Source organism: Thalassophryne amazonica, chromosome 1 (genome assembly GCF_902500255.1).
Source record: "Thalassophryne amazonica chromosome 1, fThaAma1.1, whole genome shotgun sequence".
Taxonomy (NCBI): Eukaryota; Metazoa; Chordata; class Actinopteri; order Batrachoidiformes; family Batrachoididae; genus Thalassophryne; species Thalassophryne amazonica.
Window position 1 is genome coordinate 52,600,087 of NC_047103.1, and position 13,206 is coordinate 52,613,292.

A 13,206-nucleotide genomic window follows, 5' to 3' on the forward strand; every position below is an offset into this window, starting at 1 on the left:
CTATGTAGTAGTACTAAAAGATTAATCCAGGTTTTGAGTATATTCCTTATGTTATATGGGAAACAAGGCACCAGTAGATTCTCAAAAATCCAACAAGACCAAGCATTCATGATATGCACACTTCTAAGGCTGTGACTGTGGTCCCAGCTCTCTTCAGGTCATTGACCAGGTCCTCCTGTGTAGTTCTGAGCTTTCTCAGAATCATCCTTACCCCACAAAGTGAGATCTTGCATGGAATCCCAGACCAAGAGAGACTAACAGTCATCTTGTGCTTCTTCAACTTTCTAATAAATAATCATAACAGTTGTCTTCGACCAAGCTGCTTGCCTGTGTCCTGTAGTCCATCCCAGCCTCGTGCAGGGTCAGTTTTTGTCCCTGGTGACTTTAGACAGCTCTTTGGTCTGGCTATGGTGGACAGGTTGGAGTGCGATTGATTGTGTGTGAACAGGTGTCTTTTATACAGGTAACAAGTTCAAACAGGTGGAATTAATACAGGTAAAGAGTGCAGAATAAGAGGGCTTCTTAAAGAAAAATTAACAGGTCTGTGTGAGCCAGAATTCTTGCTGGTTGGTTAGTGGGTCAAATACGTATTTTGCAGCAGTAACATACAAATAAATAAATAAAATCATACATTGTAATTTCTGGATTTTTTAGATTATGTCTCTCACAGTGGACATGCACCTAAGATGAAAATTTCAGACCCCTCCATGATTTCTAAGTGGGAGAACTTGCAAAATCGAAGGGTGTTCAAATACTTATTTTCCTCACTGTGTGTGTATATATATATATATATATATATATATATATACACACACACACACACAAATATTATAATAGCCAAGTGGCCTCTGTGCATGTGTGCGTGCGTGGCTTTGATCATGCAAAAACTGGGAAGAGCTGACATTTGCTGTTTGGTATGCTTATGTATTTTGGGTCAAGGATGAACATTGCGAATACATGAAGTTGACAGGAAAATATTTTGGAGAAATTAGCAATTTTAGCTAACCAATAATGAATGCTGTACTGCAATGCACCATGGGAGTTTGGGGTTTTGAAGTTTTAAATGTTATTGTGGTTTATGTTCAACAGTATTGTTAGTGTTATTACTTACTGTTTTTTGTAGTAGTAGTAGTTTAGTCAGTTTAGATAAGTCTGATGTTGCTATTACCATACGTGACTTAAGTTTCATGTTGGTAACATAAGTGAAATGTGTAGTGTGTTTGTCTTCAGCCAGTTGGTTTGTCGAATTAAAGGACCTGCTTACAGTGGTTATGCGTGCGTGTTGCTGACTACTTTCTGGACTCACACCATTTCAGCAGAGGGCGGTAAGTCATCCTTTATATCAAAAGCGTGAGTGTGGTGAGTGATTTTAAGTTCAATGTAAGTACACATAATTGTAAATACATTAAAAATACCATGTATGACACAATAAAGTGAAACACTTATTTCCATTGTGGTCCATTTAAAAATTTAATGATGAAATAGAAGTAGAAATAAAAACATATATCAAGAACCTAAACAATTTATAAATACATTCCCATTCTGATCCGGACAAACAAAACTTTGGTGATAGTGAGTGCCAGTCTGCACCTCACATTCAAATATGAGTGATTGGGGCACATTTGATTAAGATACAATGTAAAATATACATTAAATGCGGTTTTCAATGTTAAATTTAAATGCTCACAAAATCTGTAAACCGGATCAGATCTGGATCAAACTGTCAGTCGACCATCCTATATAATGCTCTTAAATATGAAAGAAATTCAATCTTTTTGACAGCGTTATGAATTTTTGAAAATTTGGTCAATGTTAAAGGATCGGGATGTTTCCAATTTTTTTCCTAACTTTGACCTTGAAAACTGGATCTGTTCTTACCTATCAAGATATGAAACCTCTTAAAAAAAAAATCAGATTACAGGCTGTTCACAAAACAAACGGGTGAAAATATGACCTCTGTCTAACTTCACTGTAGGAGGTAAAAAACTGCACTCCAAACATGCACTAATATACGTAAACCCAACATAAGGATTTCTCAGCGTTGGACAGACAAGAGCCACCAAGTGCCAATATGAGGCCAATATCGGTCCTTCAGTCATGTAACACAAAATGTATTGTTTAAAATGTGAGTAGAGACATGCAGATGTGCAAAAGTCTCACATTCAATCATGAAACAAGATTCAATAAAACACTGCAATAACAGAATTCTTTATTTACAAGGCAAATAGCATTAGCAAAGCCATATTAGTTCACAACTTGCATAACTGTGGTTTTAACTTCTCATATATCTACTTTTGCATAAAATGCTCACACACACACGTGCGCACGCACACACACACCACACCACACCACACACACACACACACACACACACACACACACCACACACACACACCACACACACACACAACACACACACACACACACACACACCACAGACTAGGGGTGCAATGGTCGATGTGGGTGTTCAGTGTGATTTCTGTGAATGCCGAAACAAACCCAGCTTTCTTCAGAAAGTTCATATCGTACATTACATATTGCTTCAGCATCTCTATGCATCATCACTTTCGTACATAGCTGAACAGAACAGTGAAGGGAAAGTGACACACCTCTCACCCAGACACAAGAGAAGAGCAGTGATGAGCACGGCCCCAACGAGTCTCCAGCAACTAAGGTGAAGTTGAACAACGATGCACCCATTCAATATTGTACATTATACAAATTTACACTGACAGTGGTGTAATGTACAACAGACAAAATCTAAGGCATTATGCGAGGGTTCTTAGCATTTTTTAAGGTTGCATTTAGCTCTAAGAAAATGGTAGACAATACAAAAGGGCATTTACAGCTTTTTCTTTTTTTCAAAAACATAAGAGAAAAAAATGTTTTGTGGATCAAAAGCCTGGTTATTTTTAAAGGGCAAATCATGTTTGCACCCATCCTCATTATAAATGCTTTAAAAAATGCTCTGCTACCACATGGCTTTAAGTTTGTTCAAAATCCTGACAATCTTTGGAAATTTGCAAAGGGCTGTGAATCGCTTTACAATGGCTCAAAAAGGCAAATTCTGCATGACTGTGTTACAATCAAGACAGCGTTTATCAAAAAACTGATCTGCAAAATAACTGCACACATTTGCAATGACATGACTCCATGCACCTGGAAGTCAACTCGCTACAGTTTAAAATTTATTAGGATGAATTAAAAAAGGAAAGGAGGAGAATGGAGAGATTCTGACCTAAATGCTGAGAAGAGCACGGTGTGGTTGACATGTTTACAGTCAACATCATCAGGCTTTTAATGCAAATACATTCAGTGATTCTCCTCATGCTTTATGCTGCAACATCTCCATTAGACCCTGTTAAGTGACATCATTAGAAATTTATCCTCCGCGGGCCACAATGTGAGCGAAACAAGTCATCTTGCATCTTGTCAAAAGAATAAATGGTGGAATTCAGAAATCCAATTGAAAGGTGAGAATTATTTGGCTTGGCTCCAAGTCTGTCCTGGGTTAAAACAGCTCATATAAAAAAGTTTTGCTCTTGAGGAAAATGTACTTTTGAGGTTAGAAAAGATGACTTGCTTTTGATCTTGTAAAAGGTCATAAGAATAGCACGTCATTAGTGAAGACTTTACAGTTGAACTAACTGCCTGAGGTCATAAAATAGGCTAAGTGGTGTGTCAGAGTTGGGCTTCTGAAGCGTGCAGGTTGAACTCTGACCTCTGCTATAGAAGGACGGCTGGAGGCAGAGAGGGCACGTGTCAAAGGCGGGAATCACAGCCCACAACCGCCACCGGTTTTCCCTCTCCAGGCCTCAGCCGATGCTGCATAATCTGACAGCGACACGTGTGTGGATGTTGATTTGCAGTCGGTACAAACTGCAATTAAAAAAAAAGTTTAATACTGCATCCAAACATGGACTCAAACTGTACAAAAAAAAAAAAAAAAAATTTTTTAAACAAAAAACCCCCAGAAAAGATTCTCAAGTAATTGTTATTGCTTGTTTACATCACACCAGAACAGTTTGCAACTAGCAGCTTGTATGAAGCGTTTTCACTCCAGACAAACATATAAAGCACACTTCTGTTTTTTTTTTTTTGAGTAATTATATGGCTGTTTGTTTTTTCTTCTTTTTATGCTAAAGGCAGAGAAGCAAGCAAAAATCTGTACACTGTATACACAGCACATTCCTTTATCACTGTCCCTCCACCTGCCGGCATCGTACCGTAGCATCTGTTCATCCAGCCTCCCCCGTGCGCCCCAAGAAAACAAAACAACAAAAACAAACAAACAAAAAAAACTAAACAAAAGGCTCTGCTTTGCTTTAGGGCTATATAGGGAGAACAACAACAACAACCCTAATAAACAAAATAAATAGGAAAGAAACTGTTTTTCTTGGTATATACAATCTCTGCAACTCACTTTAAACCACATTTGATTTTGACATCTTCTAAAAACTACAGGACCAAGTATAATCCGTAATTCAGGTTAATATAAGAACTTCTTCAGAAAGAACATAACCATTACTGTTAAAATTATATAACAAAAAGTGCCGCTTTCACACTTTTCACAACTTTTAGAAATATCTTTTCTTGTTGCTACTAGGATAGAGAATCATGTACAATAATTAAAATTAATCTATACAGAAAAATAAAACTTAATTTAATACACTATATAAATCTCTTGACTAAATTAGTCTAATCATACAAATTAGAATTCCACTCAAACTATTAGTCTTCAGTGTCTTTTTTCAAGATCAGCTTTTTTAAAACATATCTTCCTTCTACATCTTAACTCTCATAATAAAACACAAAGAACAGCAAAAAAGGCCAAACCAGGAAAGTGTTTATGAATCACAACATAACATGGAGTCCTTGCTGCCGTTTGGAAAAAACACACGTGACCCTGTGTGTGTGTGTGTGTGTGTGTGTGTGGGGGGGGGGGGGGGGGGGGGTGGTGTAGGGGGTGGGGCAGGGGTGGCTATACAATTTTTGAGATGAGATTGTAAATGGCCGCTGTCCGCTGAGAGAAATACATTCATCAGAACGAGGGATCCCACCAGCTGCTGCCTCCTGAAGTCCGTGTCTCCCACCAGGAGGCCTACAGTAAGTCACACCACGGTGAATGCAGCTGGACAGGCAGACAGACCGGCTCATCTAAAGCAGCTCCTCCAGGAGGAGTAGGCGTGTTAGACACAGGTCCACCATCCTTAGGGCCGGACTCCTCCGGGGTTACCGAGGAGGCCCAGTGAAGGTCGGGGCGATAGGTCAGGACACGGACTGGCTGGTTCAAAGGGCCGTTGCTTTCTTACATGTTTGTACAATTTTTAAAGGGCCGACGTGCTCCTTGCACCAGCTGATTGCTGAGGTTTCACTTACAGACGCTGTGACGGTCAACAATATTTCTGTGGAGAAACGACACATTTTGTCCATGATCATTTTGCTCTGATAAACACACAATTCCACGACAGGTTACTGTATAATCAACCATGCACAATTTAATGCTGCAGTGTATATGATTGAGTGCCATCTTGTGGTGACATTGCAGATTGCATTATGCCATCAGTTATTTTTTTTCTTCCCTTCACATTTTTGCTTCTTTGGCGACAGGGACTCCTATTCACTTGCCTTTTCTTGTCAAAAACAATATTTATGATCCTCCATTTCACAATAATGACAGTTCTCAAAATTGTTAGCCTGCACTAGCAACCAGCAGACAGTGTATGTGGAAGTAACCACTGATTCCACTTCTTTTTTCTTTAGTCTTCAGGGTGTGCTGCAAAATGTGAAAAAATGGAGGAAGCATGATCCTTTCTGGATACCGTACCAACACAGTGGTGCAAAATACTGCGGTCCACTCTAAGCTCATGAAAACACAACAATTTGTTGTTAAAAGTAATTAGACACTAATAAACAAAGAGGTATTAATGCTATTGCTTTCAAATAAACAGCCTTAAATTTTACACACTGTAGCTTTAATTTTCTTCGGATGAACCCACCACAAAAAAGACAAATTACAAACCACCTGGAACAGATGTTCAAACCTAAAACAAGTGTCATGTAATCCTGCACTAATGGCAAAACAGTAAATAATTGAAATAATCTAAGTGCCAATATATTTCTATACTCAACAGAGGTGAATAAATCAAGTGACAGATACACTGGTACGTTACAACAAGAGTCTGAAGTGCACACAATCAAACAGCAGCACCTTGGTTAAATATTCATGGGCATTTACTGGCTTTAAAAGCATCACGGACAACAACAGTGCATTCCATATATAAAGCCAACAACACCAGAGAGACAAAGGAAGAAAGATTAACCTTGTTGACATCAAAGAAACAATAAATACAGCACTGTGCAAAATATTTAGGCACAGTAAAAAGCAGCTACTTAATATCTGATAAATATTAATAAATAAAATGTATAAACACCTTTAAAAATGCCCAATTTATTTTAGGAAGTCTCCTGCTACATAAAAAACATTTTAAAATCAAGCTGAGTTGTATGTAATTTTATTTTTTACAATTATCTTATTATTGATTGACCATTAGAATATTAACAGATTAGTTTCACCCATTATGACCTGTGCTATTTTTGTGTAATTTTGTGGCCAAGTGGTTAATGCGCTTGGTTTCAGTTCAGAAGGTTCCGGGTTCAAATCCCACCCCTGCCACATTTCTCCATGTAATGTGGAGTTGCGTCAGGAAGGGCATCCGGCGTAAAACTTGTGCCAATTCAACATGCAGATCCACCTTGGATTTGCTGTGGCGACCCCGAGTGCAAACAAGGGAGCAGCCGAAGGGACTTTACTTTATCAAATGATACAAGAGGTATTTACTTTGTACCATCTGACGGAAAAGCTTTTAAACTTTGGAAAATCCTAGAAATGCATCCTTTAAAATTTATACTGAATGAATAGATAATTGAGACCTCTACACGCCCCAGCTCAAAGTAGTTAACATGTTAAAAACAACAATGCTATCATCTGTAACTCTGAAAGACTGACGTCCTGTCCAGGGTATACCCCACCTCTCACCCTATGAATGCTAGGATAAGCTCCATCTCTCCCACGACCCTATTCTAGAATAAGCGGGTATAGAAAATAAATGAAAAACAAGTAGGAAAAACTGATTAAATGTTTAACTTTGATGTACCAGATCAATCACAAAAAAGCAACTTTATTTTTTCTTCCTATCAACTACTAGGCAATGCCATCTGCTGGACATGTCTGGGATTATTGCAGGAATAATATGAAATACATGATAGAAATTATAAGCAGGTGTGGATGAACCTACATGTAAGTTGAAATGAGCTTGTTTGTCATTTCCAAAGGCTCGGTCTTGGGGCCATCATGTGCCACCACTGCCAAGCAGGTTTTCGGTACCACTTGAGGAGGCTAAACAACACTTACAATTCAGTCTCAGTATACCATGGCATACACAAACAAGTATGATGACCATCCAAAGGTGGTAGCAAGAGCCAGGTAGGGGTCAAAGTTTAAACATCCTCCAATCACAATAAAAAATACCAAAAGCAATTGAGAAAGTTTTGCGCCTGAGCCAGAAAAAGTAGGGCATGGTTCTCCATTTTTGCATTTTCTGGGACAGACTCAAAACTCCTCATGCACCCTTTGTACACCACATTATTTCTCTGATGATAAAGATTCCCAAAAGGTATAGTTTGGACTATTGATTATGAAATGTTATGGAGTTATGGGGCAAAAACAGAAAAATGGTGACAAATGGTCAATTTCAGAGGAAGTTGCTCTAATTTTGTTAAAACATGATGCAAACTGTTGGTTCAGCTAACAGAGTTTTAAAAATGAATTGTTTGCACCAAGTGTTTTGCTTATCAGATTATGGTGTAACATATGTCATAGAATTCAATGGACTATGACCTTGTTTGAGCTTTACTTTGGAAACCAAGCATTCAAAACGATCAAACTATCCTATTTATTAATAGTATTAGTTCAACCAACAATATGCATCACATTTAACCAAAACTGGAGCAACTTTAACTCCTGACCTCTGTACAACTTGAAACTTACTCTGTCAACATTTTTGCTGTTTTTACACCATAACATGCAGTCAAAGATAACCCAACCAATATCTTCTAGGAATCTTTATGATCACATAAATAATGTAACGTTACTGCTCCATATGACTAGAGGATGTGTAAAGGTTGACAACTGTGTAACACGTCATTGACCCCTAACTACAACTAGCACCCTGGGATGGTAATCACACATTTTTGTGTATGCCATGGTATACCGAGGCTGGACTCCAAGTGTTGTTTTACCATGTTAAGTGGTACTGTGTGGTCAAAATTGACAGCAGGCCCACAAAGATGAGGGTTCTCAAACTTGTTAGCCTGCACAGTACATCTCTTTCGGAACGACAGTATCAACATGGTGGCCTCCTGTAGATATGAAGGGATTATTCTAAGCTCATGAAAACACACTGACAGATGGCTACTAATGCTATATTCTATTTCTGCTGAGAAACATATAAATTCTACAACTTCCTCCTGTATTTATCCAAATCCTGTAGCTTTAACCTGCCAACATCAATTGAGAACCAGTTCTCATTTTCAATGAATGATAAGGCCAAGAGGAATCAGCAGAATAGAGCCTTTAATGTCATTGTACATATATACATACAACAAAATATGTCCTCTGCCTAATTACAGCTAGACAAAATCCAACCACCAGCAGCAGTGGACAGCCACAGTCCGGCACCTGGGGACCAACTCCAGATGTAGCGAGACGCTGCCTTGGTCAGGGGCAGAGAAAGGAGCAGACCCTAAATAAGCATGTTTTTTTTTTTTTTGATTGTGGAAGAAAACTGGAGTGTCCAGGGGAAACCCAAGCTGACACAGAGAGAACACGCAAACTCCACACAGAAAGGGCAGGAAGCGATCTCATGACCTTCTTGCTGTGAGGCATCAGTGCTAACCACTAAGCCACCGTGCCGCCCAAGCATAAAAGGATAAACAAACACAGGGCACTTAAAATGACACACAGTACAAATTTGCAGTATCTCTCCCTCTCTTTCTTTTTTTAATGCCGTGCTTCCTTGTGCCACACATGCAAACTGTCATTTCATGCATATTTTATATGGGGAATCCGTGCCTGTTACTATGGGTAAACAAAATATGATCGGGCCAAAGACCCATTAATCAAATCCTCTGTTTGTGTACTGTCCAATCAAAGAGAAGGACTTTAAATCAAACACTACATTCTCATCGCAATGTCTGGGTGCCTAAAACTTTTGCACAATGTTGTATGTAGTTCTGGCAAACTTTTGAACACAACGCAGGAACATCCATATGGTCTAATTGGTCTGGCCCTGAAGTGCCTGCCACTAATTACATGAGTATCTTCTAAGTTCAAGTCAAGTATCTGGACTCTGACTGGAGGAACTGCATAAACTACTGAGTAAATTATTCACCAGCACGGCTGTTCAATAAGTGTACCCAAACACTTAGGGTCGGTCTTATGATCAGACAAACACATACATAAGCATCCTAGACTGGGAGAAAGACCGGCAAGCCTTTTAGTTTTTCTTAGTCCCCTGCTTGCTGTGTAAATGTTAATGGGTTCCATTTTGTTAACCTCTTAGGATAAACTCTAAGTGTCTGACTGATAAATCAGCAATCCTCCGAGAGCCTAATGTACAGAACTGTCCTTACAGTAAGACCAGTCCACTCAAAAAGATCTAATCTGGTGTGACCACGCTGATGTAACACTCAGGTGCTTGAAAACACCACAAGCACTGGTTTACTTCTATTTGATGTTACCCCATGCTGACCGCCAAAATGCCTGCTTTGTCGTGGTATTTACCTGTTCTTGTCCCATAGATGGCAGGCTGGGGGATGGCCCCGAGGCCATGGAGGCAACACTCATCTGTCCCCCCATCTGGCCCATGCTGCTGGTTGCCATGGAGACATTGTTGGCGTTCATGCCATTGCCGCTGTACATGTTGCTGTTACTTTGCTGGCTGAACTGAGGTGAGGCCTGCTGCTGAGAGAACATGCTGGCAAAAAAACAAAAAAACAAAAACAGTTAAGCAGCTAAGATGAACAATTAATTCAAATGCACAAGGAGAGGTTCTGATGGACAAGATATGCAGAAACATTCAGCATCAGGCGTGAACTGATTGAGGCCTAAAAAAAAAAGCGCATGTATGTATTTGGTACAGTTAATTTTGTGTGAAATCTGTCGTTGAAGCTCTGGAGCAGTTTGAAATATGAAAGCTACAGTAGAGGATTGTATATGTGACATTAACATCGGCATTGTTCAACTAATGCAATGAATCTGCTGATTGTGGAAACTGCTGAGGAAGTGACTGAACAAAAACTATTTCTTAACCAGAGTAAGAATTTAATCTTTTAATCTGATCATGTGGTGTTGTCATTTAAACTGGAGCACGAAGGAGGAATTGCATACCACTCGTGAAAAGTTGGAGCCGCTTCAAATGCCTCGTACAGCTGTCGCCACAGTCACTCGTGCACACCACCGGCTGAAAGACAGCGAGTGCCCTGCAAGTGCCCATTCGACCCCCCTCTCGCCAGGTGTCGGCCAAATTCCAGGTGTCACACACGAACACCCAACACCACTCGCTGGACACTTAGAAAAGGCGGAGCTATTCGCGCTCATGGCACGAGAGTAGAGAGCAGCTGACCACATTTGAGCTGTCTGTGAAAACTAAGTGTCCCACAAGTGTGATGTTACCAAGCAACACATATGTGAAGCAAGTGCCCCCCAAAACACATGGTGTGCCAGTGTGTCGGCTCCCCTCAACACGTGGCGTGCGTGTGTATCGCGCACTTGCATAACATGCCGATACTTATGTACAGACAAGATCACTGTGTGTGGTCAGCCACACACAGCACAGGAAGGCGCCTGTCAGCTGATCGTTGGCCAGCCACTCACTGACAGTTGAAAATGATGTCTCAGTGCACACGACGTGTTAAATAAAAAAAACACAGCGAACACAGCCATGACAAGTATATAAATAAATACTACAATTAACTACATATGCAATTACATAACAAATACAAAAAAATAACTAATCACAGAGTGACGCTTTGTTCTGTGCGGTGGTCAGAACAGTGGGCAAGTCCGCGAGAACTGCTGCTGTTGAGATCTCTGGACCTGGAAGTCGCAACTGGAGAACACGTACTGTGTTTTGAAGGACATGACGCATGCGTGTGCCTGCTGTGCTCACGTGGAAATACATAAAAACATATATTTCCTTTGAAACGGGCTGGAGCAGCCGTGCAGTGCGCACATCGGCAGGCTGTGCCAGGAGAAAAGGACCATCTGATCATGTGTACACTCAGCTGGTGATCTGAATGTCATGTCACCTATGTCAGCTCTGGTCCACATGAGACACTGTCCTTTGCGGCACTGCTCAGTGGACATGGGCACAGGGCCAGCAGATGTGGGACTAAGAGCACAAGTTTCATTCATGTCATTTCATGACTGTACATCCTATTGCCCTTGGGTCAGAGGAACAAACAGAGAACCAGAGGTTCATACTTGTACTGTCCCTCGATAGAGGATTAAATATTAGAAATTGCAGTTTTTTCTGTTTTTGGTGCCCCCCCCCCCCCCCCACACCACAGCAGTGGCACGATGTGTGCCACACTGCTCTAGGTGGTTGCACTGTGTATGCACGAAACCGTCACTGCGGTATCGTGGCACGCCTGTCTGACTGTCTGTCCTTCCTGACGGCAGGTGGAATGTTTTGCGGATTTATAAACTGTTAATTCGATGGAGTATTTCAATGGTTGTTTGCTCTAATGATGTCAGGGATTTTATAAAATGTTTTTATGGTGAAACCAAAGGAAAATTCCATCATTGTAGACAATAAGTTCACGTATTGTAACACAAACGAGCATCAGCATGGAAATGGTTGACAAATGAAAACGTGAGAAGATGGTAAAACATATATTTGTGTCAGACTAGTTCCGACAGTATACATGAATGGATTCACCACACTACAGGAACCACCCTACGGTCTAGTGACTGCTCAGACAGACAGGCAGTCCATATCTCTGGCCTGGCCTCACCCTAAAAGACCTTTGACAACGTGGACTAAAAACTATGATTAAACAGATCAGTTTGCTGAATGCACATACTGTAAAAGAGTCTAATTGATGAGCAAATAAATATGTACTTGTATGTTTGTCAGGGGCATCACTCATTAACCCAGAGAGCAATAAGAGAGCATTGTGTAGCTTTTAAATCAGTTTAAAGTAGTGTTAATTTTGTCAAACAAGACTAACAGGAATGAAAGAAAAAAAAATCTTCTGACTTAATTTTTTTTGTTTTCCACACCTAAATCAGAAGCTGTTCACCATCTACCTTTATGGAAACACTTTTTCAATCATGTCCTAGGATTTAAGGTAAAACAAGGTGCAGACAGCTAAGAAAACAGCAAATTGTTCTCCTGCTGGACAAGATTATATCTCACTCATTAACCACTGCTGCTCTTTTCCACTGTAGCATCATATTATAGAAAGACTTTAACCTACACATTATTTAAATACATCAGGATAAACACATTCTAAGGGGACAGCTTTTCTTGAACTTCATTCAATACCAATTAAAATCTGGGGGGGTGGGGGGGGGTCTTTTTTTTGTGAAAGTGGACCTTTGTCGGCAGGAGGTCTGGGGGCCACTGAAGGTGCCCAGAAAATATTGTGTTTTTGATGTCAAGGAATGCATTCAGGAGTTTTTATTTGATGACTACTTTCTCACCCGCCACCCCCCACCGCCCAAGTGTAGTTGTACTGCTTATGTGTGTTGTATTTGTACTTTCTTTTGCACATTTTCACCTTTTCTTTGCCTTTAACCAAAACTGATATCACAACCAAAATGTTTGTTTGATAAGATTATCGAAATTGATTTTTGAAGGTTCTGAATGCGGTAAAATTATATGTTTTACGTCCAGCCTCAATTTTTTCGTCAGGATGACGTCAGCATGAAACCTGCCTTTTGGCAGCCAAATTGACAGAAATCCATTGTAGCAACAGAGAACTTTAATCCCAGGACTAGACAAAATATCTTCGTCAACGACCATTATTTCCTGACAAAAACGAGATAAGGATGATATGACATCAGTGTTCTAAAATGCTGACTTGGATGAAATTAACACTGTATATTGTTGAGGAAGAAAGATAGACTAAAATGTATGC

At 40.0% G+C, this 13,206-nt stretch overlaps 1 protein-coding gene across 1 annotated transcript in view; it reads right to left on the bottom strand.

Annotated features, from left to right (window-relative positions):
• Positions 1 to 2,179: 2,179 nt before the first annotated feature.
• The window catches only part of ncoa2 (nuclear receptor coactivator 2), a 296,306-nt gene continuing 285,279 nt past the window's right edge, over positions 2,180 to 13,206 (bottom strand). Inside the window, exons 21-22 of the mRNA XM_034169909.1 lie at positions 9,845 to 10,037; positions 2,180 to 5,405 (exon numbers count right to left, since the gene is read on the bottom strand). Coding sequence (XP_034025800.1) covers positions 5,394 to 5,405; positions 9,845 to 10,037 — 205 coding nt within the window. The 3' untranslated portion in view covers positions 2,180 to 5,393. The remainder of the gene's footprint in view (positions 5,406 to 9,844; positions 10,038 to 13,206) is intronic.